The sequence below is a fragment of the Aythya marila genome (assembly GCF_965140915.1).
Source record: "Aythya marila genome assembly, chromosome: 2".
NCBI classification, from domain to species: Eukaryota; Metazoa; Chordata; class Aves; order Anseriformes; family Anatidae; genus Aythya; species Aythya marila.
This window is the reverse complement of record NC_139043.1, coordinates 111,297,458-111,325,242: the sequence shown is the minus strand read 5'-3', so window position 1 is coordinate 111,325,242 and position 27,785 is coordinate 111,297,458. Positions and strand designations below refer to the sequence as shown.

Genomic DNA, 27,785 nt, shown 5'->3' with positions numbered 1-27,785 from the left:
AACGAGTGGCCTCACCACATCTGCTCTCAATCACGCAAACCACTGCACGGGATGGCACGAAGGCTTGGAGTAGCGGCGGTGACAGCAGTCAGTCACGCCGTGCTGGGACAGCGTGTGAGAGCTTTTGGGTCCTGTCCCCTCGCTGATTCCCAGCTTCTGGTTAGCGGTGCTGCTCGCTTGCTTCTAGTATCGGTACCACGGAAAGTAAGTGGAAAACATCCGTGTGTTTCTTCCAGGGATGGTGTTCATGTCACGCTGAATAGCTGCTCGAGTCTTGCCATGCTCGCATCCCCGCTGCCTGACTCACCAATAAAGCATCTCCATCATATTGTTTCATTATAATTAGGTGGGAGGGGAAGGGGAATATCAGCTATAAAAGTTTACTGGAAGTGCTTTTAACTCTTCAGGTTTTTTAAAGCAATGGTGTTCTTATTTTTATCACAATTCTGTTGATTTACATGCATTAGGCATGAAGACAAAATGAAAATCTACCTGTCTTTTTTGGACAAAAATTTCTCTAAATTTCTGATGGTACACTGAGTTATTAAATATTTGATAGAGAATGCTCTGCACTGAAAGCACTCCCGTTAAATGGCTTGGCTTATCTGCGTTGAAATGATTTCTTGTTTTGCATAGAGCTCTATGCTTATTGAATATGCTTTTGTATTAAATCCAGTGTGTTTTCTGTGCTATCCAAACAGGAAATGTAAACATTAAACAGTAAGTAGAGACTTAAGGATGTAGCTTCCGTAGGAAATCCTACCACTGTGCCAATAGCTCTGCTTGGAGAGGAATATGCCATGCAGATCGTGGTCTTGATGTTCTGGCCTTGTGTATGGCTGTCTTGTGTCATTTGTGTTGACCGAGGGATGGAGGGGACTGAAATTTGGGTGAGGTGATGGAAGATGGAGCGTATGGGTGGAGGGGCATGGCCAGCAACACTGGAGTGAGCTCCTGTGAATCGAAACTGAAACCTAAGAGTGGTCTGAAGCAATATTTAAACAAGCTACGCAAACCAAGGAATGCTCAGTGTGGGATTTGTTTGGGATTTCTTGTGTGTGAAATGGACCCTTATCCTCCAGCATGGCAGATGACAAAGGAATGGCTTATTTTGCTGTAGTCATATGTGAAGTTGATGGTGTGTGTTCCTGGTTTTCCACGTGGTTGTGTGTATTGTTTCAGAGGTTTAGTTTCCAATATGTTTCTTGCTACCATGAGGTAGCCAGAGAGATCTGGAGACTTCAGTTTTACCTTTTAGGGATAACTTAGGTGAATATTTTCTCTACAACAGGGTTCCGTGGTACCGCACAAATTTTCTACCCAAACAGCTGCAATTATTCAGAGATGCACTTGAATGCAAATTCTTGCTTGTCACTCTGGAATGCGGTGTTGATTCTCGGAAGGGCTCGCTGGCAATATGTGTTAAACAATTTGGGGGGGGGTGAAAATTCATTTTAGGCAAATTTTACATGGTTGTTGTGCTTCACTTCTTAAGGTTAATCTCTGTAGAGCTGGTCCAGTAATAGCATGAACAGGAAGCACTGAAATATTTGAAGTAGAATATGCGTTTGCTTTACTTATGGATTCAGTGTTTTGCAAATCATAGCTTATGGAAATAACTAGAGAATCTGGGAGTAATTGTATGGAAGTGGGGTACATAACGCAGTGATATGAAAGTCCCTTGGGAGCTTACATACACAGAAAGACTGTCGCGTGCGAGAGTGCTGAGAACATGGAGGCACTGAAATGGTAATTGGTTGAATAAAGGAGATAAATTTTCCTAAAAGGACAGCATTCACATGTAAATAGCTGCCCTGTTGAAAACCTGTTTATGCAGAATGGGGTTAATTATATTTTGCTGAATTACTGTTTGGGGTCTTTATCACTCCTTGCCCGCATTAATATTTCAAAGCTATACAAGATACAGATCCTGAGGTGCACAGGAAGAGGATGGAAGGCATGGACAGTCAGCAGCTGCAACAGTAGATTTCTTAAGATAGCAGGAGATGAGTTTTCATAGTGTGGATAGTCTAACACTGGAAGAGGGTGCCCAGAGAGGCTGTGGGGTGCCTGTCCTTGGAGAGGCTCAGCACTTGGCTAAATTGAGCCATCGTCAACCTTCTCTTGTTGGCTCTGCTGCGACCAGGAGGCTGGAGTGGATGATCTCTGTAGCTCCCTGCCTGCCTAAATCACTTCATGATCCTATTCTGTAATTCTCAAAGGCATAAACAGCCCTTGAGTTCAAAATGCAGCACACAAAAGGAAGTGATGAAATCAGGGGCTCTGACAGTGGAAAAAAATCATATGGCAACAAATTTAGTGCTGTCACCAAGGTGAAACCATCCTATGACCAAACGTTTTAAATGGGAAAGAAAAATGTATGCATGCAGTCTCAGTTCAACTGCTTTTTAGCTTAATTCTTGCCAAAGCTGTATTTCTGCTGCTGCTGCAGTGCATTAATTATTTTATGCTGCCTTCTGTAAGTCACTGGGAGCTACTTCTGCAATTTAGTACCCGGGGATGACCACAAGTTCATTGACACACTGTGGAGCAGAAGGGTAGTTCTGCTGTGTCATAAAACTAATTATGCACATTGCAATTAAGGATTATGTTTTGAAGTTAAAAGCTGATAAATCGCTCCTTCTGTTTTTAATGACTTGTATATTTTTTCATGCAGAAAATGCTAACATTATTGATAAGTTCAATCTGTGGGGAATGTTTGGCTGTAGGCACAGCTCCCGAGCTATGTCAGATGTGTGCCAAGTTTGACTTAGGTTTACAGGGAGGGGTGCAGACCTGTCCTGTCCTGTGACCTACGCCAACACTGACAGGGCTGAAGAATCTAAATATTCACATTGCAGCACAGGTTATTAACTTAACTGCAGTTACGTGTAGTTGAAGGTAATTCAAGCAATAAATGCTTTTTGTCTTGTTTACTGTGGGAGTTGAACTTGCTAATGTCACCGTTTGCCAGCTGGAAGCAATATACTTTAGGAGTTGACCTCAAGATATTCCATGAACGGAGGCCAAATCCTATTAAACAGGACATCTATGCTTCTCTTAGCTTAAGGTACAAGGCTTTGCTGGGGCTCACAGATAACGACTGCTGTAACTGCCAGTAATTCTGGTCTTACCATTGCAGCTGCACCAAAGCAGCAAGCACCATCTAAAGAAGACTGGGGAAAACAAAACTTTGGGTATTTCCCACTTCAGATCAGCAGGAGATTTTTAAGATTGAAAACCAGAAGAAAACACTGTCTTTACAGACCTTCAAAGAACAGCATGGCTGAAAAAATGTGTTTGGGGGTAGCTTTACTTTGTACTGGAAACTTCAGCGCTTGCATGGGTAGTGCAACAAAGGTAAAATAAGTTTGTGGTTACTGGCTCACAGCAAGAATAATACATTAAAATTACATAAATCACAGATGGTTGAGCTAACGTGTTCATAAAGGGCAATTTACTCCACGAGGGATTAGCGAATTCTAGTTCCAGTTGCTCTAAAATTAATTTAGCAGTGAAGCAATTGCAGCTAGAAGTTCAGTCCTATCTTAGGTAGTCCTTAGTAGGATTAATTCTTAAGTACAAGTCATTTGCTAGTAATATTTCTAGTACCAGAGTAATTTCAGAGCATCTCCTTGGCTGCTATAGTATGAAGTCATGAAAACAAGGGAAGAGGTCAAGTTAAGTTGGTGTCCAAAACAAAAATTAAGTTCTGTGGCTGAAATGCTAACACTGGAAATCTCTCTAATATTAATAATGCTCTGTGGGGAGTTTGTGTGAGACAAAGATGGGGGTCTTTATTTGGGCCTAATTCAACAGACTCAGATGTCAAAACTCAGATTTTTTTTTTGTTGTTTTTCTTCTTGATTTCTGGACATGACTCAGTAAAAAGCAGTGCTCAGTGGTCTGCAGCATGGTGCTGGCAAGGGTTAGGTTGTGGCTGTATGCTGCAGAGCTTGGTCCCAGAAGCCTGCCTGTGGGGTGCCCTGCACAGGCAGCAGAAGTCCTGCTGCTTGTCCCCTGAGCCCCAAATGGCAGTGGCCACCCTGGGCGACCATGCTAGAGCTTCGTGTTTTATGTTACAAAAATACAGAGCCGCGTTTTAGAGAGTGATGCATGGGCGAAAGCAGCCAGCATGGCTGCGTGTTGCTTCATCTGTTGTCACATGCTTGTTTACAACCGTGGGGTGAAGGTAGCTTAAAATAAACGCTGTCCCGTAGCCCAGCTCGGTGTCGTCACCTTTCTGCCATGGTCTCTCCGGCAGGAGCTGGAGCTGGCTGCCTGCCTGGCTCTGTCCCGTGGGCTCTGCCCTGCCAGGGACAGAGCCAGGCACGGTTCTCCGTGTGCCCTGGGATGCTTGCACGGGCAGCAGCTGTGGCACTGCTCCTTCCCCAGGTGCAATGCTGTGCACCTTCAGGGTGCCTGCTCAGGAGGCTCTGTGCAAAGGGCACTGTTCCTGTGTGTAATGTGTGTGTGTCGGGGTTAGAAGAAATGGGGCGTAAAAACAGTGTGCATCTGCATTTTGTTTTCGTGCAGGAGAGAAAAGTTGGTGTGTGGCAAGATCCTCGTCCTCTGCACTGTGTTGCAGAGGGGGAGAGCAGAGAAAGCACATCATAGTCCATCTCCTGAGCCACCACAGCACCCATCCCATGAGACATCACCCAATCTTCCCCGCGCCTTGCAAGCAAGCTGTGTTAAGCCTCCTAGCAAGCTGCAGCTGCCTGCTAGCATCGAGCGACTGCATTCCCCCTGTTTAATCCCATCTCCCTTCTTCCCAGCCCCGTGCTGCTGCATCACAGCCATGCACGGGGCCCTAGGGGCTGCTGTCCCCCTGCGAGGAGGGCTGTGGGGTGTTACAAAACCCTGCAGCACATCGGCGTGTTGCTCCAGCCCTTCGCCTCCCAATGTATCCGCATCGGGGGGGGGCAGCAAAGCTCCGGATAGGTCAACGCTAAATTAATTTGGTGACTTCATCTCACTAGCTAGCTGGATCCCGTCCCTGCTGAAGCTCCCAGGCCTGCCCACGCTGTTTTTGGGACTTGCAAGGCGGAAACGTCACGAGGCAGCAGCGGGTGCTGCAGCAGGGCTGCTGCTACCAGGCTTCTCCAAAATCATGCCTCAGGTGCCTGGCAAGCTGGGTGCCTGTGAGATGTTTCCAGGAGTATTGTTTTTCCTTAATCGGGGTTTGTGATGATTCCTGTCCCTTCCTTGTCAGGGGCATGTGTTTCACTGGTGTGACTGCTTGGGCTGTCCCCATTGTGCCCCACAGGTCAGGCGCTGTGTGCAGGTGGGCAGTGGGTTTAAGGGCAAGCTCTTCTCAGCTGCTGTCTCTGTTTTCCAGTAAATCTGCATTTGCTCAAGCATTGGGGTTTACCATCTGAAACGATAACTACCCACCCACCATCCAGTGGGAGCAGAAAGGTGGAAGGTTCATCTGTTATGCCTTCAGAGGCATCTGCAAACCCTTTCTCCTCCATAGTGAGTGCTGCTGCTACCTTTATGCCATGTGCAACCTCTTAGAAATCCTTTAGCTATATTGTGATCGGCAGTGTATGCTTAGTAATCTGTTAATTTCAGTAGGAGATAAAAATACAAGGAGAATTAAAACTCCCACATTTGTCTTGGTGAATTGAGACTTTGTTTCAGAGAAGATTAAATGTTTGTTTCTTCATCAGCTTTTCCAAGGTTTTCTAGTAACAAAATTATCATATATCTGCTTCTCTATACTATAATGTAGGTGTTTCTAATTGGCTTGGGCTTATTATAGAACACAAGTCTGAGAATAATTCTTCTCTGAATCAGTTTCCCTTCCCCACAATCCCAACGCCTATTGTGAAAGGCAGACTAGCCTACCAGTGCCTATTGTGAAAATTGTACAGGTTGAATGTCTGCCTTCGGGGCAGCAGAGGAGCAATTCAAGCTTAAGATCTCCGAGTTGAAAGCCTTGCGGGGGAGGGTAATAACTGTAAGAAAAAGCAGTCGTGTTTGTTTTTTTTTTTTTTTAACATCACCGCCTTGCCACGCTTATGTTCCTCCCATTCAGCCCACTTCAAAGGTTTTCGTGGTTCGTCATTAATAAGATGTCTTCTTAAATTGTAGTAGCATGATTTCATACTGGAATTCGTGCATCCTCTTGTCCCCATGATAACAAGTGCCTGCTCAGGTGCAGCGCTGAGCTTTGCTCATAACCAGGGGGAGCCACCTTTACGGGAGGGCGAGTCACTTCTATGCAGTGTGAGCTGCTGCTCTCTACCTTTCCTTTGGCAAGACAATGTTTATTTTGGTTAGGGTTCATTTACACATCGAAATTGATAGGGAGCCTACCAGGATGTGCAAATAGTTCCAGCCAAAGTTGAGAGATCTTGTAATTAATTGTTAATATTGCACTGTACTTCTGGATACAAAGGCAAATCCTGAGGGGGGTGAGGAAAAAGCTTTAGTATTTAGAGATACAACATTATGCATTGCACTGCCATATAGCTCCAGTGGCAGCAGGAGGAGTGAGGGAATGAAGGTAGTCTGAGGGGGGGGGGGGAACATTGTTTATGCTATGAAAATATGACTTGCAGATCAAAAACAATAATAAAAATATTTCAAGTGGGTCTGTGAATGTTGCTTTTCTTCCTCAGGTGCCCTGAAATATTCCAAGCACTGAAGTTATTTTCTTCAAAGTCATAACTGTGCTTTTTTTTTTTTTTTTGACTATCCTACTTTCCTAACTGTTTAGTGAATAAACTTAAAGCTATTTTGCAAAAAGTAAGCAGTAGGCAGTGTACTGCATTGCCAGTTATTGGGCCATCTCGGAGGTTTTGGCTCAAGCCATGTATATTGTTTGAATAGTTTTGATTGTGTTTTTCAGATTTGGGGCAACTGAATGTCTGGAAAAGAACCAATGTTTTTCTGCCTCCCAGATAATACGGGTTTGGGTTTTCTTTTTACATTTTCTAAGGCCATATGTACCACAAAACACAACTACCATTGGTCTTAAAAGTTTTTCAGATTTGGGTCTAAACCAGTTCTTGAGACCCATCATAACATTTGTGTAGGTCAGAAGATCCCAGCATTTGCGGACAGCCTCTAACTTAAAAGAACAAAACTTTAAAAATAATATTACTAATGGTGCACTAATGCAGTCAGAGTAAATCTCTTTGTACTCTAACCTCTCTTGCACTTAAAACAGGGGACTGCAATGGGAACAATGCGAAATATGCTCTGTTTACTGTGTCAAATGGTAATACTGCAGGGTTCAAGCAGTTTAAACGTGCATGGATTGCTTCAGTCTTGTCTAGACTCTGTACCTTGCGTCACAAATCATTTCAGGTCTTCAAATATGATCCATGTTGTGAAGCTAAAATCACATTCAGAAGTGAATGAAATCCATGGATTATAAAATACATTTAGCATGTCAGGTCTATCTAGTAACATGGGAACGGAGCACAGGGGATTTGACATTCAGTATTTTTGCAGTCTGTGAATTTCCCCTGATCTTACACCTAGAGGATTATTTTCCTCTTCTTCTGTGGCAGTACTTCATTGTGATTAATCTTTCACTGTTTGAGTTTCCGACTAGACAGAGCCTTTGTATTGATCCAGCAGCTCAGTTACTGCTCTGATTTGAGGGAGCCGGTCATGGCCATTGAATTTGCTGCAGGAGTACAGCATAAGTCAAAAGGGGGAGTAAGAATTGGTAAATTGGTGTTGGTAAAATTGCGCTGTGCCTTTTGTGTTATTTCTCTGTCCTCGAGACTCCTTACAGTAAAGACAACCTTGAGCATAATTGCCCGCTGATGATTACAGCCAAGGCTGTAGGCAGTGAATATTAAAGGTGTGTACAAGGCCCAGCTGCAAATCAGCTGCCATTTCAGGATTATATTGTATTAAAGGATGTTTTCCTTCTGTAGGGATGTGGCTACTGAGGCTTGCAGGTTTCTTCCTTCAGGGATCCTCGTTTTGCAGCAGCTTTCACCTCACCTTTCCTAGAGAAGCTTGGGCAGTCTTTTTTATCTGTCTCATCCTCGCCTTTCTGTTGTATCTGCCGCTTCAGCAGGTTTTGTTGGGAGAGCTTTTGTTCTGCTCAGAGTTATCTATCCATCCCCATGCTATCAGGTACCAGCTTCCGCAGGGCTCCTCTTTGAGCTGTCATACTGTCTTGCTATTGTCTTCAAAAACCTCTCACGGTACCTTGCCGAATCACGCACAACAGGAAAGCCAGGTGGGGCTGGAGGTGATCAATATTTACTCTGGAGATAAGGTCCCTGCTGCAGTCCTTCCAGTCTTGCCATTTTTACTGGTTTGGCATAAGACAGCTCCTGCTGTCAACAACTGGTAGTTCCTCGCCTCTGACAAGCCAAGTAAATGTGCCTTTTGCAAAGCTGTCTGTAAGCACAGCTGGGTAACACCTTGTAACAGCTGCAGTTATCTGTAGCTGGACGCCGCGTGCTGCACGTAATGCCTTAAAAAATGAACCCTCCTTAGGGTGTAATGGGTACCATTGCACCAGCTGAGCCTGTGCCCTTCTGATTCAGGATCTACTTAAGCATATACAAGATTTTCAGCACCTAACTAATCCTATGAGCTCAAGTTTATGGTGGTCAGGCGTGCAAGTGTAAAAGCGTTTTTCTGAAATGGCCTGGAGTATGCAAAGACTCTTACGGCTTGTCCATATTTGCTGTGGATTTTAATTTCCGTTTCTTATAAGGGAAAAAAGGAGAATCCTCTGTGGTTATGCAGCACTGTAACAGAGGTTTTTAACCTCTACCTGCGTGCTGTGGAGCAGGGGATGCGATGAGCTAGCCCCAGCCTGCTGTTGGTTACTGTAGGGTTGCCAGGCATCTGCTTGAAGGAAGCTTAAAGGTCTCCATGAGGTGGACGCTGTTTTAAGGCTTGTGTAAGCCTCATCACAGCCTTATGCTTGAGAGCCTCCAGCCTAAACAAGGGAAAGCCTAACAGCTGAAAACATAAATACTGTGTTCGGAAGAAGCGGCGTTTTAGGACGTACAAACAACTTGTTCGCTACTTGGCCCTCTGCAAGGGCTGTGTCTGCACCTGCCCAGCTGTCCTCGTGCGTCACGTTACAGATGTTTGTCCCTGCTCCAGGCTCGAGCAGAGTTTTCAACATAGCTCAGCACGCGGGCACTGAGTCACCGAGGAAAGCCTGGCCCCAGCTGCGGATTTCAAGCACCGGGATTTTTGCCCATCGCTGTGTATGGCAGCTCTTCTGCCTAGGATTTTCCTTTTGTGTTTTTTTTTCCCCAAGGTCTGTCTGTGTGGCAAACAGGATGTGTGTGTCTCTGAGCACTGAATTAGAGCGTGTGTTCCATGAAGGAAACCTTTCCTAGCGGGGTTTAAGTCGTGGCTGGAGGAGGATGGGGGACAAAACCGCCAGGGACGTGGTGGCCTCATCCAGCAGATGCAGCCGTGGGGCATTCAGACCTGTGTTAACAGGTTGATGTGAATAAATGTTATTGACAGCATGTTATTGACTTCTTAAATAGAAATTCTGGTTCACTTTGCTTAACTTTGTTTAAAATCATATTGATAGCCAGTCATGCATACCTACGTATACAGATGTAAAGCTGTTGTCTCCACCAACTAGCATAAACTTTTACTTGACCCACAGATCACAACTGAAAGGAATTATTATGAGCACAGCGTAAGTAATATTACAGATACCCTTCAGAGTAACATTTTAAAACTTGTGTTTGTTCATTTACGTGTTTCCTGAAGTGGAGCCCTCCATCCTGTGTGGCAGGGAGCTTGTTTGCCTTCCCGTCACTTGCAGCAAGACAGGCATTCCTCTCCGCAGTTGCTTTTGGAAGAGTGCAATGAGGGAATTTCTGCTTCCTTCCTGCATGGGGATTTCTTGATCTTTTTCGCAGGATAGCCTTGGTGCTTTCACTGCCGGCAGCCCGTGCTCGTTCTGACTTCTGCCTGGCCAAAAGAGGCCAATTAAAATTTGGATGACTTAAAGACAACTACAAATCCGGTGCAGCACTATTTCAATGCTATCATCTAAGTATCTTTGGCTTCTTTAGAGTTGGTGGATTGTTCCCTATTAAACTGTTGGTTTAATATCAAACTCACTATTCTGAATCTTAAGCCAATGTTAAATTCACTATTAAGTTGTTACTTGAACTGACTTTATAAACAGCATCTAATGTGTCAGTTTAGTAGTGACAGTGTCTTTGTTAGTTTCCTATCTACATGAAGAGGCTGAAAATAATAAAGTAAAAACACTAAAGATGATGTTTTAACCTTCAGATGCTGTTTGCCTGTTCAGTCCCTCTTCCATCCCGATGTTGAAGCTAAGCTTTCAGGATGAGCCATGATGAGGTAGTTTGAGGAATAAAAGGGCACTCCCTGTTTCTAAACTTTGTTCCCAGCTCTCAGTTCAGTCCAAGCACTTACGTGTGCCAAGAAAACAGCCTTTGCTGACTGTCACAGTGAGTTCAGTGCTGTGCTGGTACAATCAGTCGTCGTGTCCAGGAGCCCGCAGGAAGGCTGAGGGCAGTCTGGTTTCTTCCATACTTCAGAACAGAAGTGGGTCGAGGGGCAGCCTGGTTCTGAGTGAATTCCTGGCACTGCTGGCTCTGTCACACCCTGACTATCAGAGCATGAATTTTTGGAGCCTGCTGTCTCTTACTGGCCTGTTCCCCACCCCCTTGCCAAGGCAAATTATAGGGGATTTGGATCTCTTTGACAGTAGATACGAACAATTTGAACAACCTTCTGTGCCTCTAAAAATTTGTTTCATAAAAAGTTAAACTATATTAGTAATTTCATCATCTCATTCTTTAATGCTGTATGTAATTATACACTTAAATGCTACTGAGTCTGCTGTTTTCTTGTTTTTGTTTTGTTTTTGTATGCTTTTTAAGGTGGCTCCAGCATACTTAAAAATAGATGGAGTTAACCTTCAGTCTTGGTGTTTTCTGCAAAATTGTTTATCAAGCTCCAAGCAGTTATCTTTGCAAAATCTCAGTGGAAATAATCCATGCAAGCCTCCAATCCCACAGAGGAGGTCCTGCTCTCTTTCACTGAGAAAGAAAGTTGAGGTCTACAGCGGGGGAGGCACGGCTAACACCAGAGCCAGCCAGGTGTGAGCTATGGGATGTGTTGCTAGAGGCAAAGGTGTAGAGTCCCCAGCAAACCATTTCTTTTCAAGAATAACATTGCAAGTTTGTTGACTATATGATCATTTTTGAGACGTGTCATACATGGCTTGTTATTAGTGAACTTCCTGGATTAGTCTTGGGAATGTTATTTACTCTATTTATGAATGTTCTTGGCTCAGCTCTTTGAAAGTATCAGTAAGATAAACATGAATACGCACATCTTTTCTCTGAGCAATGTCTTGCAACGGAAAGATATGGCTAGTGTAGAATGATAGGAAATAAGAATCAGTAAGATGCGCTTGGGGACTGATGATAAATGCTACAATGAATTAGAACTACTTGCAGAAAAAGACCTTAAGTAACTACAGAGGTGTATTTAAGACGAAGATGTTTGAAATGATGTGACTGTGCAGATACTAAGTAAAGGGCCCTTTTCCAAGGTCTTGAAATGTTGTTTGAACACAGTGCAATTCTGCTCGGCTGCATTGGAGAAGTACTGCTGGCATGACCAGCAAATGAAGATCTGACTATGCAAGAGACTGGAAAAATGGATTTGTTTAATCTAACCTACCTGGGCATCGGGACAGGCTCTGATTGCTGTCTGTAACGTGTTATGAAATCAGCTCTGGGGACGAAAAAGCCATTAGAGCTGGAGGATAATGCTGGCAGAAGAACAAATGGGTTTAAGCTGACAGGAAATGATTTAGAGAAATCAGGCTCTGAAACAGCTTTCCAAACATACAGTTGGGGTTGCGAATCTGAGTTACTTCCAGGATAAAGGTTGGTAAGATTTTAAAACAGATTCGCTCTATGGTGTTAACTCTGTGACTGTTAGGTACTGAATTACTTATCCAAAAGGTCCTATCCCAGTAAGAAATAGGTATTTGAGTAAGTAGAACATTTTCTATAAGTTATCTGAAAATTAAATGCAGATTTGGGAAATTGGATCACAGTGCAGTAGCAAAAACTAAGGCACAGGTGTCAAATCACTGTACTTGTACAGCACTGCACAGAGGAATCCCAGGCTTCTGATTCTGTCTTAATATCTTTAAGCTATGTTTGACTCTTTCTGTTCCTCCTTTGTTGGCTTTACAGAGAATACTGTACATTTGTGGGTTATTTAAGTTCACAATGACATCAAGAGACATGCATTCACAGAGTACAAGAGGACGTTGAGAGGGTTATACGTTGTCAAGGCATCAAAACTAAACTTTTCTCAGTAAAGGAGAAAAGGTTCTGCAGTGATGGAACTTTTCCTTCTTTCTTTGAACAAGTCTGAATTCACTGTAACCAGAAAACAATGTCAAAAATATTTTTCTGTTCTTTTTTTTCTCTTAGCTGGGGAATGGCGGTCAACGTGTACTCTACCTCTATAACCCAAGAGACTATGAGCAGACATGACATCATTGCATGGGTTAATGATATACTAGCTTTAAACTACACAAAAGTCGAACAACTGTGTTCAGGTAAGAAAGTATTGCATGCCCTACAAATGTTTATTTAAAAACCACTTTAAAAGCCCGATTTGTTGAAAATAGATCACTTCTAGCTTTGACATAAAGCAGTTACTCTGTGAAAAGAGACTAATGTGTGTACAAAGGAAAAGTTTTTGTGTGCATGTTAATCATGGAAAGATAAGGTGCCATGAGAAAGCATAGCAAATGCAGAGGTGAACAGGACGAATGTAGCAGGAGTTGCATAGAAGTAATAAAAAGGTTGACTGAGTAAGAAAAGAATAGTGATAAGATTTTTTTCATGTGTTTTAAAGCTACTAGGGTGGTAACTTTTCAAATGTTGAGTGGACATAGCTAAAAAGTGATATAGATTACTGAAAACCCAAGTGAGCAAAGTTCTCCAGCACCTGTTTCTTCCGGGGAAGGGTCCTGAAACCCTGCTGGTGTTTGCAGATGATCATGTGTATGGCTGTGAAGAAAAACATAGGTTTGAGGGAATCAACACTTAACTGCTGTAAGGTGCTTTAGAAGTTTGCCAAGAAAATCTGCCCGTTTCCCTTTAAATGTAACTGAATTCTTGTAAATAAATTTGGTAATGAACACTAAGAAAAAGTAATGGTTTGAATACTTTGGCCAGTCTGGTTAATCAGAGTGGAAATTACAAGATACATATTAAACAACGGGGTCTGTAACTAGCTGATGACTAGAAATGACACAGAGAAAGGCTGATGTTTTACTGAGAGTACAGATGCCCCCAGGGAGCGATTCTTTCTGATTTCCTGCTGTGATTTTTAAATTTGAAGATGTTTGTGTTGGAGGAGATCTAGCAAGATTGCTACTTCCAGACAAATGACATGCTGGGAATATCTGACTTATGAAGACAATGCTCTAAGTACATAGAACTGAAACCACATTACCACAGTTCAACTATTTAGTGGTCCATTTGAAATGCATAAATGGGGTCTTATATTCAAATATGTGAATTTACCTACCATTCTGGGTAAAATTTCAGTCTCGTAGATATTCTCTGAAAGGTTCAGAAAATCATTAGATGATGACGTCCTTGTAGCATATTGTTTATTTTTTAATCTCATCTGCAGAATCAGTCTTGTATATTTAAATTCACAATGCCTATAAAACCAAGGTGGAAGAAGTACAGGGTAAAGTGCGTGCAAGTAACTGATAAAAATGAGTAATTAAAGACACAGAACATGGGAAATAACCTTTCTGACAATTACTAAGCTTGGAACTGAAATGTTGCACTTAGTTGTTTATATATTTTTTTTTTCCGGACCTATATTTACAGGTCCGGAAGTTAGTCAATCTATTTTTCTGTGAATTACACACAGAGGAAATATACGCATTGGGATGTGCACACGTGTGTGTTTATATAGGGGTATGTGTGTATATATATATATATATGAGGAGATGGAAAGATGGATGAAAATGTCCCTTTTCTTCTTAAAATACCCTACATTTGCCATTGTTTGAAACAGGAAGTACACTAGCCATGTTATTGACTTGTTCCTCCATAGCTATTTATGTGCTCTTAAGTAGTTGGAAGGAAGCTTTTGAAGTGAATTCTCCAAGTTAAATGTGTGTGGGCTTAAAAAAAAAAAAAAAAAAAAAAAGGAAGAGGTGATCTAAAAGAAGTCAGATTATGGTGAATACAAGTTAAAGATGCTTAAGAGCCGGATTGAGAGAGATTTCAGCTAGGCAGACAGGAGAAAAGTATGGGAACTGTCACAAAAGCACTGTCCCATTTCATTGCACAGCTTCTTACACAACTGTTTCTGTGACCTCTAGTGAGAATTTTAGGGCATACCACAAGGGAAGGACTGAAAAAAGGTTGTTTCATTAAGAGCTCTTACTCCATCCTGCGTAAAATTATTTTTTTCTTCCTTTAGAACTTCCTGGTTTGCATTAATTGCTGTTGTTACTTGATGCTTTTGTGATGTTTGTATCCTAATGGGTCAAACCTGTAAACTTGAATTTCACCATTTGGTTTGATAGTCCAGATATGCATGCATTGTTACTTTTAGGTTGATGTTTGATAAGTCCACAAATGGGTTTTAATGTCTGCTTATCTGAAGAAGCGTTCTCCCCTGCTAGCGCAGTCCCTTCTGTTCTCCAGAGCACTTCCATCTCTGCACTGATGAACTCTGCTAAACTCTGTTGTGCTTTGGTGTCTGCAGTGCTCCAGCAGTCCTACTGGTGGTTGTCCTTTCCATCTGAGACTGCAGTTTGTCACATGCTGATGCAGGACATCTTTGCAGGGAGTAAAGAGATGGAATTTGGGAATCTGTCTCTACTTAATTTAGTACAGCACATGAACAATGAGTAGTTTTTCATGCACAGATAGTTTATTTAGTGTACTTCTAGTGCAGTTTGCAAGACAGAAGGAAGAGGGGCAGTAGCAGAAGCGACTGGCCAGCTAGCAGGCAAAGCACCAGCAGGCGCAGCATGGACCAGAGCCTGAGAGCAGCCGAACTAATTCATTCTTCCTGGCATTCCTCTGGCTGATGCTCCTTAAAGCGTTGGCAGCCTTCATCCAGCTTAACATTAGTTTCCGTAAAACATGAGAATTTCTCAGAGACTTCAAAGAGAAGGAGCATGTGGGAACCTCTGTAACACTGTGAAGCATTTCACAGCATTAATGGTGAACTTCAGAGCCACTGCAACTGAATTTTTATAACCAGCTTTTAAGAAAAAAAGCATTAAAATTGGTCATGCTGTGATATGCCTATTCAGTTTTTGTTCATTTTTGCTAACAAGGAGCAATCGAAAGGCCAGAAAAAGATAAATGCAAGACCACACAAAGTGAGGCAGGAGGGGTTGAGGGTGCTAAGTCTGGATGTAAAGCTCAGAGGCTTTACTTTCAGGAGGCTTGAGCCAACTGTATGTGCTGTACAGCCATCTCCAGCACCTGTGAGACCTCGCATGTGCCTACATTTTGCAGCCAGCCTAGCGATAATTTTGGTCAATCCAAGCTTAAGCAGTAAGGAATAATGTGATGTTCTGCCTTTGAGGGCTTTATTCAGAGCTGAAAGGCATACCTAGAGCTTAACCTGACAGTTTGTAATAACGAAAAGACAGTCAGCCCTTCTTTTTTTTCCTCATTGCCCCGCTGTGAAGTAGCTTGGGTAGTACACGTGCAGGGGAAGTACCAGCCTGTTCCCCCATTGCCAGTTACAGGAGCAGAGCTAGGATGAGAGGTGGCAAAGGAAGAGTCTGGATTAGTCATAAAGTGTTTGTATACTTCATGAGTCTTGTGTTTGTCCTTGCTAAATAGGCCGAGCAATGCTCCCCTGAGCTTTCTGAATGCCTGCTGTAGTTGTGATGTGCCAAAAAGGCCAGGTTATGGATGGATGCAGCACCAGAGAGCCCACATTTAGTGTGCAGCTCCTCTGGTAATTTAGTTTTGACAACACGAGACAATCTCCCCAAGCATCTCGCAGCAAAGCATTTCCCTAAGCTTTAGGTGAGTGTCATTTTGTCAGTTTTGGTCTCTAGGTTTGGCTTCATGGGAGACTGTTAGCATGGAAATGAAGGATATGATCCATATTTATAATTCAAGGCATAGCGAGCCTTGCCTTTAGGTGGGCAGTAGGCTTTGGGAGCATTTAATTTGGTATTGCTGAGTGAAGAATAATAGAGGAAAAACTGAAAAGACTTAATGTATTAGGGCCCCATGTGCAACACCCATAAGCATGGGGAATAAGAGTTTCAAATGAATTATGTCACTAGTTGTTTCTTGGGAGTCATGCTATTTTTGTAATGAATGCACAGTGGCTTCTTAAAAACAATTCTGACTAAATAGCTTATAACTGAATTTTCTTTACTAAGGCCATTTTTCATCTGTAGGGAATACAGAGTGAACTTGTTACAAGGCTTTTCAGGAGTGTTTGGCTGCTGCACGAGAGTATATTCAAAATAAGAGTCAGGCAGGGGAATGCTGCAGGAGACTATAGAGGGCTTACACATCACATATAAAGGAATAATCATATACAATTATAAACAAAGTAATACAAAATAATACATTATACAATTATAAACAAAACAATACAATTATAAACAAAGTACACAAGCTATACAAATTATGAGCAAGGAAACTAGAAATGGTGAATGGATATAGAAAAGAAAATGCAGCCTAAGGCGAAGTATAACTTCTGTCTCAGCTCTGCTCATGCAAGCCTTTGAGGTGAAGGAGATGCAGAGTCTTCCCCCCCTACCCATTTGAACATTCCCAGTAGAATTACAAACTTGCAAACTGTTTGCTCTCCAGTGCAGGCAGACCTTCTGTCTTTCAGGATTTGTGTGCAAGGAACAAGGATTAACCATGTTTTATTATCTCCCTGGCTTTTAATAAATGACCATTCCGTCGAAAGAGCATATGGTTCAGCATTTTGAAATTTTAGACTCTGATGCTCTCCCGGTTTTTGCAATTGGGTGTTTTTCATGTGGCTACTATTGAAGTTGGTACCACATATCAGTTGGTGTACCTTCTGTGAGCATATGTAGCACCGTATGAATGTGTTTTTTGGTATCTCACCTGCCACCTTGAAGCAAGGAGAGCAGTGTGCTGGCACAGCAGATGTTCTGCATGTGGGTTTGTGCTGCCTTCAGGGCTTGGGATTTTGGGGAGAGCTTCACCACAGTCTCTATGGGCCACTGTCTCTTGCGATGGCTGGTGAGTCACAGTGAGGAGAGCTGCTCCCTTCTTCTGAGGGACTTACATGCACAGGATTTGTTTCATTTTTTCCTGCCTCAGAATGTGTATTTTGCCCAGTGTCTATATAAACCTATATGTATTACTAAAATCTGCATTATAGCACCCTGCTGGGGCATTCGGTGCCAACACGGTTTCTGCACAGCCTGGTGTGTTAGTGCAGGCTGAGCTGAAGCATCTTTCAACGTTGTTTTTTCCAGTTTCCAGCCTTGCAATGTCTGGGTCGCTAGAGCAGCTTGGAAACGTGATTAAAACAAGGCTCGATGCACTGTGAAACCAAGCCATGTTTCAAGGAACTGGCATGTTGCTCTGGGGTCCTGCAGCACAGAGGATGCTCAGTGTAAATGACTCTTTAATGTCTTCCATATGATGTTTAGGATTAGAGGGATATAATGGATGTTGATGATCGCATTTAAGATCGTTTCCAAAACTTTCTGGGGAAGCTTGCAAAGCAGTATCTTGAGACATTCAGCCAACATACATACATGCATATATATATATATATATATATATATATATATTTAACGTTATTCAGAATTTGGGAGGAATAGAAATTTAATGAGGTTTTCACCTCTTTCTGTTTAATTACTCATAAAGTTGTCACTTGCCATTGCTTGCTTAATCTTCCCCCTTTTTAAAGAGCTTGTTAGATTTTGCTTGGTGCATGTTTTTTGTTTTGTTTTTTGTTTTCTGGTCTGCCCATTTCAAAATTAACGAATTCCAAAATTATTACTAAAAATTAAGTATAAATCTTGCACAGCGGAGTTTTTAATGAGGAGCTTAATGAGGTAGGCATTTAAGAGAATACAAGCTAGCACAGGGGAAACCTCCCTCCACTGTCCGTTATTTAAAACGATCAGTGGATATCCTGGATTACCTCCCGCAACAGCCCCACCTGCAGTGAGCAGAGTTTCCAAAGCAAACATCATTCAGTTTCATGCACCTCAGTCCCAGTGGGTAATGTCTGTAGGAGGCAGGTAGTTCTGGATGCTGTTTTCTGTGGCAGTGCTGCTCTGCAGAGCTCCTGACTGCGTGCAGGCAATCTCTCTGCCCTTACAGGAGCTCTGCTTCTGCAGCTGTTTGCAAGAGTGCAGGGCTGCATCCTAATCTGGATTTAATTTTTTTTAAGTGCCCTCCCAAGACTGTTAGTGGGAAGGGCAAAGCTCAAGCCAGCATTGCTTCACTGATGCACATCTGGCTTCTCTACCATTAAGGCAGTAAGTTGTAGTGGGCTCAAGCGTTCGGAAAATTCAAAAAAAAAAAAAAAAAAAAAAAGCCCATTCAGGAAATGGGCTGAAATCTCTTAAATCAGTGGTTTTTGGTTTATTGGAGAAACAGAAGTTTGTTGACCCATGTCCTCAGCCATGCAGGTGTTGCTAGAAGCGCAAATACAAGTGGGAAAGCGGTGGCCTCTGATGGAGCGCTCTACACAAGCTATAGCATTGCTTAAACCCCAGGCTGTAGGTAACTCAACATGATGCTCATAGACATGCCCAGCTTTTTAAGAAAACAGTAAGAGTGACATAATGGAAGAACACATTTGAAATCTAAATAAAAGCCCATACCCTGATACCTACATCAGAAACCTGCTGTGTCCCTACCCTTGTGTCACTTCCAAGGAAGCGATTCTAGGAAGCTGGAAGCAAAACCTAAGCTCACAGTTTCACCGTACTACACGCAGTGGTTGCTGGCCTTTGCTTTTTTTCCCCATTTCTTATCAAAAATATTATGTCATGCATGCTCCTTGCAAGTTACTGCCCTTTTTTTTTGTTCCCTCAGCAACAGAAACACAGGGTGTGTGCATTTTCCCATCAGTGTTAGCAACCATGGCTGTAGTGAACCGAGGCACTTATGACTAATGTGCGTACAAATAATGCTGTATTTTCCAAACGCGTGGTTAGGTTGTTGCAACTTTGGAGTGAATGAATAATTTGAAGGAATTTCTGTCTAATGGGATGGGATTTTTTTTTTTAGGTTATCTTTAAAAAAAAAAAAAAAAGCTTAAAGCAAACAAAAAATATAATTACAAAAAAAGGTGCAGTCAGTCTTTTTCACAAATGTATTTTTTTATTTTTTTATTTATTTATTTTTTTTTTTTTTCAAAAATAAGTGTCTGGCAATCAAACTGAGGCCCAGTTAAAATGCTTAAGCTTGAATTGCATGCTGGTTTTAGAGCAAAATTTCTATTAAACGTTTCCAGCAAAATTCTAGTTTGGAGCTTAGTTTCTTCTGCTGTGGTTTTGACCTCAGGACTAAACTAACGCACCCACACACTGAGACAGGCCCTGCTTTTTCACAGGCCCTTTGTGTTCCCACGTTGTCTGCTGTGGTTTTTTGTGACTTGCTGAGGTCTTTCCTCCATGTGGTGCAGGGTTGGAGGGATGAACGAGGAGGGACAGGATGTGAAGGAGTGACCTGACAACTCCTATAGAGGGCATATATTAACTTGGGCGTGCTTGTGTTCATATTGTAGTATTTCATAGTGTGCAAATACTGTGATTTTAATTTATAAACGTTATAAATATACATGTTCAAAAAAGCAAGGATCTAGTCTTGCTCTTCAGCTGCAGTTTAGGAGGTTTTCTGAGCAGTAAAAGCTTGCAGTGAATGGTGTTCTCTTGATTTCATTTGTCTCCTTCAATTTCCTTGTGACTGGAGTAGTCAGAAGCAGAAGTATCTCTATTATCAAGAAAACACTAGTTTACACTTTTGGATGGTTCAGCCTTAAGATGGGAGAGAGAGAGTAGAAAATCTAGCTTTAACAACAACCTCTTCACTTCTCACTTGGCTTTGCTGTATCTGAATGCAGCCCTTCCCCTCCTCTGCCCTCCGCCTGCCCAGCAAACCCACCGAAATGCACTAAAACCCAGCAGCACAAGCAGCAGGCTGGCAGTGCGGCCGGCCACACGCGGCCGTGCCTGAAGCCAGCGGTGCTGCTGGGCTTTTCCATCTCGGCCGCAGCGAAATTCCTTCTGGAGAGGAGGGGAAGAAAATGAGTCATAGGCCTCCCCTCGGCCTGAAGCAGCAGCATCCAGTGTGCCCGCCAGATTCAATGCTACCAAGACTAACCGTGGTGACTTTGCCCCGTTATTTTCCTATAAATATTAGAAGCAAGTCAAGTAGAACGGTTTTTGCCGGGTGTGCCAGCTGGATGGAGCCTCATGGGCTGCTGCCGTGCCCTTCACCGTGAAAGCGAGCGTGGAGTTCCTGCTCACTAATTGTGTTTGCGGGTTGGTTTTGGCATCTGGCCCGCGAATCTCTCTCATAATTGGTGGCTGTGTCAATATTCTGGATGGAAAAATGAAAGGGGTTTTGCACAGGGATTCAAAATTGCTTGTTTGCTAATATGGAGTAGGAGGGTTTTAACATCGACGTGTCTCCCACATCCAATAGTCTCTTCTGCAGTGCCACCACCTTTAGTTTCCATCTGTTGTTTGAAGAGATTTCATACTATTTCTTTTTTAGTGTTTATGCTTTATGTATACAAAAGTTTTTTTTATGTATACAAAAATTTCTTGGTCACAGAGAGATGTACTCTGAGGGCAGTTTGGGGCAGGTAGTACTGTGGTGTAGAGATTTGTTAGGTTTGGGGTGAGGATTTTTTGGTCATTTTATTTTATTTTTTTTTGGGGGGGGGTATGCTTTATTTCCCAGAGAACACATGCAGGTTTTTAAATCTTGAATAAAACATAATGGCATAAAAACCCATTTGTCCATGTAAATTATGCAAGAGCTATCTGTCAGAAGCCATGACATCGTTATCTCCACTGCGGTTCTTTACGTTATGTTAAGGATGCTCCTTTCCCAGGCAGCTGCAGTGAAGCATCAGTTGCACGGTATGTTGAATAGACCTAAAGTGCTGCCCAGCGTGCAGAGGACCGCGTGCCTATGTGCTGTGGCTGTGAAGTGCAGGCACTGCAGTCTTGCATAACTTCCACCATCCCGCTTTTCCGGCTGCCTCCGTGAAATCTCAACAGTTGGCAGCGTAGAAGGCAGTGTCCTGGTTCTGCTGCGCTGGCATCCTAATGCAGTGTGACAGCTACAGGCTTTAGGGGGCAAAATCCAAAATAAATATTGCCTATATATTAAGTGTATTTGTGTACATGTATATAGACATCTTTGATGTCTAAAATCAGGTAGCCCCAGTTAGCTTTAATGATACTTTTAACTTTCACTTCTGCTATTTGTGGGTCACGGAGTTTCTTCTTTCTGTAGTTGGTAGCGTTTAGTTCAGTCTGTATTTGTATGTTGCCTCTGCACTTCAGGAAGGAGCATTTTAATAAATTGCTTTTGTCGATGTGATAAAATCCTCCTGTTGGGGAAAGAGTCTGGCATCAGGCTTCGTTATTGTGTGAGAGACCGGGTGTGTACAGTCACGTGGATGTATGCCAGTGTTTGCTACCCTCGAGCGCTGTGCAAACCTGGGGCTACCTCCTGGCTCACAAACTACAGAAACAACTGTCTGAATGAGGAGAAGAAACACAAGGAAATGTCTTAAGTAGAGTCTTAAACCTAGTAAGGAAGACTCTGTCTAAAGGCAAGCAAATGGAATTTGCATTACGAGCAGGACGAGGAAATCTCATGTGAACATTTTAGGTTTCTAGTTCTCTAAAAGGATGGAGATGAAAGGTTGCACAGTGCATTTTCAAGACCTCCAGGCAATTATTTAGATATCAGAGTAAAGCTTATAATTGGGATATGGGGGGGGGATGAAAGGGCAGAGTTAGGAACAAATTCAATTTATAACATGAAATGATTGCATAATAATCTTTTTGCATGGAATTAAACAGTAATAAATGTAGTCAAGCCATGCGCTATCTGCTTAACCATAGTTTTAATTGTAATGTCAGTTTTCTGTTGCTCCACATTTGCTAGTTCTCTTGCTGAGGATGAGGTTTGAATAACTAATTCTGTTTATATAGTTTTATATAAGAAGATGCAAATTTTGTCATCTGATGTTTGCAGTCTGCCAGAAGGGTTATTTTTCTTTAGGGAATATCTTAGATTCCTAATCATATCAAAACCATTGCAAACAGCTAAGTACAAGGTGTCCTTGGAAAATCAGGTGTATTTTTTTTGACAGTTTTCCTCCACAAAGCTAGGCAAGATTAAGAGATATTTAAAAAAAAAAAAAAAGTGTTTTTCAGCACTATGGCTTGATCTTGTTAAGTCCCTGATCAAATTTCATATCACTATTTTAGGGAATGGTTTTGGACTCCACTCTTACTCTATACATCTCTTTAGGGGAAGTTACAAGCTCTGTAACCCTTTATACCATGCTTAAATAGACACAGAATGAGAGCTACTGGATGCATAAAGTTGGTGCTATTGAAACACATGTATACCCATGGAGAAAAATGTGTTAAAGTTTCAATTATTGTTGCCACTCCTGTAAAACTGGACAAGCCAGGTGCCCAATTTGTTAATTGAGCTTCTGCATGAGCAATAAGCAGATTTTTTTGATAAAATAGCTCTCATAGGTGAGCTTTGGCTGCTTAAGTTTATTGAAATGGATTTGCACTAAGAGCACAGAAGTCTTTTTTTTGTGGGGAAGTGAAATTTAACTTTTGAGTATTTAGGTGATGATTTATCTGGCTCGTGTATTCAAGTGGAGACCTAACACGCTCAACAACCCTATGCTTCAGAAATGTGCTTCAGTGAATCTTCGCTGATTATAAAGCATTTGTGGGTTAGAAAACACTTCTGAAGAACTGAGATTGGTTTTCCTCAGATTTCCTTGGAAATTAAGGCTCAAAACGTTCAAACACTTAAGTTAGTCGACAATACAGACTTATTTTGCAAATGATAATGACATGATAATGTTGTAGGGGGAAGATCTCTACATACAAGGTATTAGCTGTAGTCAGTACGCTGGTTAGGAGTTTTTCAATGTACTTCCCTCTCTGTGCTGGATTGGTTATAGATCCACGCCCATACCTTCTAATATGTAAGTTCAGATAGCCCTCAAAATTGAACTTAGCAAAGTTGAACTTAGCAACCTTGTTGTTTTGAGTGAGAACTAAAGCTTGCAGCCCAGCTTCTCAAATTAGGGGCAGTGGGTGGACTGTGCTAAAGTCTGCTTATTTAAATGCTTTTCACAGGCGATAAAGATCAGTAACGAAGCTTGTTTTTAGAGGGGATGAAAATGACTAGTGTGTTTTAACAAGCTGGAACTTTGCAATTTTATTTTAAATCGTGGTTTGATGTAATCTTGAATGATTGCCTTGGACTTGATTGGCACTAGTCTATAGGATTGCTTCCAACTTCAGTTGCCAGAAAAAATAAGATCATGGCTTGGCTGAATTCAGGGGGCTGTGAAGTTTGAAGGAGCTTATTAGGAGACTTCCATTCTGCCTGTGATCTCCTGACTGTATGGACAGTCCTACTGTGTACAGGGACTCCAAGAACATCAGTTTTAAATAGAAGAAAGATTCACTTTGCATTAGTCATGGTGGTTCTTCAGTTGTTGTACAACAGTGCTGTGTGCATCCGGAATGAATGGGAAAAACTCCACAGAGTATGTCACACTGTTCATCGTACATTAGCCAAGTAATCTTGGGTGCATCGAGTTGGACAACCACAGAGAGACTTACTCAGCACGGTTGCTTTCTGCTCATGACAATAAATGCCATTTGGTCTTTGCTGGGTGCATCTGGATTAATGTCAATGTAATGTCAATGCATTCTCTTGTTATAGGAGCAGCTTACTGCCAGTTCATGGACATGTTGTTCCCAGGGTGCATTAGCTTGAAGAAAGTAAAGTTTCAAGCAAAGCTGGAGCATGAATACATTCACAACTTCAAGCTTCTGCAAGCATCGTTTAAAAGAATGAATGTGGATAAGGTAGGAATTCTGTATTTGTATTTCAATCGCTTCAAGCTTCACAAGCTGTATAAGCTGAGTAAAGTCAATAAATAGGGGAAACTAACTTCAAAGCACTTAAGTCCACTTCCAGTTTTGACTGGAACTGGAGTTACAAGTTGTATGTGAAGATGTTCCTGATCTTTCATCATCTGAAAAGGGTATTTGGGCACGAGGGAAGAAATTTGGCATGCTTCGTTAAGATACAAAGTGAAAATTGAGTCCATGTGTCTGCTGAGAAATTGTAGAGCCTAACTCATTATTTCTTAATATCAGAGACCCTTCTGAGAAAATACCATCTGTTGGAAATTCTTTGCCATCATTGAACACCAGAATCTTAATTTGAGATACCGTAAAATTACTGATGACCTGAATTTCTAACAAAATTACTTAGAAATATGCTGATCTTATAAGTATTCCATGTTTCTTGTCCAAAACTGGGTTTAAGGAATTTCAAGTATTCAAGAGCTGGAATGATTTACCCAGTGATTTGGTAGGTTGGCCCGTGCATATGATTCTCTAAAGTTAAGAATGGAGATCTCTTAGAAATGGCTTGTTGTACAACCATAAGGAGTTGGATTTGTGCTTGAGTTTGAGAGTTTGAACTCACAAATATAAATTACTACGTTGATAAAAATGAATAATGAAAAATCATGTTCTCATACTTAAAGTTTTAATGAGGTGCCTGTGTATCATTTTAGGATTCTGCGCTGACTTTCAGTGTTGCCTTATTCTGAAAAGTGAACAGCCTTATTAGGGAGTCCCTCAAGACTTTCATGAAGCAGAGGAAAACCCTCATTATTTCCTGAAAAGTTGTGGGTGCTTCTATTTACTGAGTGATTTGATAGTGAAGTATCAGAAGGTCCAATAAAGTTGAACGCTGTCAATTTTTCTATAGGCAGAAAACTTGCTCTATTCTGTCAATGGAGCATTAAATATCACAATTGGAACAATGAGAAAAGACATGCAAAATGCTATGTGAGTCCTTGTTGGAGTATCGTAGACTTACAAAATGCTTTGCTGTTGGCTTAGCCTAAAAGAAAAAATGAAAATTAAAACAGTTTTAGATACCCTTTTTCCAGCTGAAAATTGAATGCATTCAAGAAGCATTAATATTTAACCAGGTTCTTTAATCAGCTGTACGGATCAAGCAAAGCAAGGTAGTCAGTCATCCTTCAGCATTGCCTCTGGTACTCCCTGCCCACAACATTTGGGAAGCTTGCGCCTCCTGCAGAGCATTATAGAAGTACCTCCTTACACTCTAACACTGCCACGGGTCACCTCTTGGATGTTTCATTTATGTGAAAAAATTTGTAGGGCATTGATATGGAGACATCCCCATAGCCTCTTTTTTTCTGCTGAAAGTTTATAGGCATTTTAGTCAACCTTTTCAGGTCAACAAGTTATGCTATGTATAGCTATATATGGAATGGAAAAAAATTACAAGGTTAAAACCTCAGGGTTAATTCATATGATGAACATGTACTGCCAAAATGTAGGTTGGTTTGAATTTCAGCATGTCTTGGAAAAGCTACTGGGCTTTTGTAGTAAAGAGTACAACAGAGCAAGGAACTTTTGGACTTTTTTTTTTTTTTTTTTTGAAGAATAGGTCACCGTTAGTATGCCCAACTGCAGCGTATTCATTAAAAAACAGAAATCCCCAGTTAGCTGAGTAGTGCTATTCCAAGGATAGCTTCGTTCACCACGGCTGTCACTGCAGGAAGAAAGGGGTAACTCTGGAAGAGCAGTTTTAAAGGCTGGCATATAGCTCGCATATACCATGGAGCTAGTTTAAAGGCTGGGTCTTCATTTTATTTCATTTTTATTTCTTAAGACCCTTGCAATTCCAACGTAATTTGTTCCCATTTAGGAAGAAAATTATGTCAGAGGAATATATGCTGAAAGAGTTAGAAGTTTGGGGTTTTGCTTTTTTAAAACAAAAATAATTGTGTGTGTATTAATTTAAAAATGGCAATGATGTTTTTACTGGAACCTCTATTCTAACTTTCAGGTCATTCCAGTGGAAAAACTGGTCAAAGGGCGCTTCCAAGACAACTTAGATTTCATTCAATGGTTTAAGAAGTTCTTTGATGCTAACTATGATGGAAAGGAATATGATCCCGTGGAAGCTCGACAAGGCCAAGACGCTCTTCCCCCACCAGATCCTGGTGAACAGATCTTTAACCTGCCCAAAAAGTCTCACCATGCAAATTCTCCTACTGCAGGTATTTTGCATCATAACGAATTCCATTTCTGTCTCTGAAGATGAGTATAAACTGTGACCCATTTTATCTAAATAATAGTTAGAAATTATTTCCTTATGTGCGCAGGCCAATCTTCTTGTGTTGTCATAGGCTTAGCATCTGAGATGGCAGAAGTTAACTTTTCATGGTGCTGTCTGGTCAGGCCCAGTTCTGTCAGCGGTAGGGCCTCCCCCACTGAAGCTCTGATATAAATTTTGTGGACTCTAGTGGTATCTGATGGTGAAGAAAAAGGCTTTTAAGCATCTGATTGCTGCCTGTGGTGTGTGCATGTATATTCAACAGAAGGAAATGGGGGGTGTGCTTTTTCACACACCTCCACCCATACAGGAAATTGGAACCGAGCTGATTTTCTTAAATTATTTTTCTTATGTTGTCAAATCCTAAGTGCAGTTTAGAAAGAAAAAAAAAATTGATTTGTGCTTTTGCACATGGTTATTGCTCAGGTACGCTAGTCCCCTATGTAAGCAACATGGAGCTGTTGCTTATTCTTGAAGATACACCTGTCCTTTCACATTTTGCCTTGTGTTTCTGCAACTAAGCAACTAGGATCTAAACAACTAAGCCTGATCTTCAGTATTTATGTAATAGAGGCACTACTGGTCACTAAACAGATGCTGTTTTTCTTGATAACTGAGTTAAGTGAACAAGAGAACAGAACTTTTTTTTTTTTTAAATTAACCACTAAACATGTGGTGCTGGGGTCGGTTGCCTGGAGATATGTAGGTTTGTACACACATAAGCACACATGTATGCACACTTAATTCCTTTATTGATGTGTCCTGGGTTTACCTTATTCGTGCTAACCCAGGCAATAATGATTGATTTTCAGTTGGCATAATTCTGTGACCTGTATTCTCTCATGGGCTCAGATATATACTGGTGCTGGCAACAGGGGCAGGCAACCTCAGTTTTAGACTGGCTTAAGCTTTGGAATCATACACTGATTTCCACATTCTGCTCTGATCATTTCTGACGTCAAAGGTGAGCATATTTGGCCAGCTGCCTTCATCTCCTTAGTGCTCCCAGTAAGTTTAGCACCAAATAGCAGGCCAGTGATGCTCTGAGCTTCTGAAGTTCTGTTTTGTTTTGTTTTTTCACATCTTTGTTTTGCACCATCTTGCATCTAAGCTTTTGAATTTCAGGACTTGGTATGGTATAATTTTCTGTGTGGTGTCTTGAAACAAGTGCTAATACCATGGTGTGGTCCATTTGAGAAACTGGAATTTAGAATACCATTAAACAAGGTATTAAAAACCATGTTTAAGTCGTTTTGCCAATGGTCTGTTTTTACCTAAGTCACAAATATGTCATCCAAATTAAAGCTGTGGAGGTGAGAAATAGAATTGCTGTTGGAGTGGAAGCAG

General features: G+C 41.7%; 1 protein-coding gene across 3 annotated transcripts in view; it reads left to right on the top strand.

Annotated features, from left to right (window-relative positions):
- The window catches only part of MAPRE2 (microtubule associated protein RP/EB family member 2), a 56,027-nt gene that overhangs the window by 5,914 nt on the left and 22,328 nt on the right, over positions 1 to 27,785 (top strand). For 2 of the 3 annotated variants that reach the window (XM_082753113.1, XM_082753114.1), the window contains exons 2-4: positions 12,453 to 12,580; positions 23,994 to 24,139; positions 26,169 to 26,382. In XM_082753113.1, coding sequence (XP_082609239.1) covers positions 12,453 to 12,580; positions 23,994 to 24,139; positions 26,169 to 26,382 — 488 coding nt within the window. The remainder of the gene's footprint in view (positions 1 to 12,452; positions 12,581 to 23,993; positions 24,140 to 26,168; positions 26,383 to 27,785) is intronic. The other variant, XM_082753115.1, reaches the window with a different exon arrangement.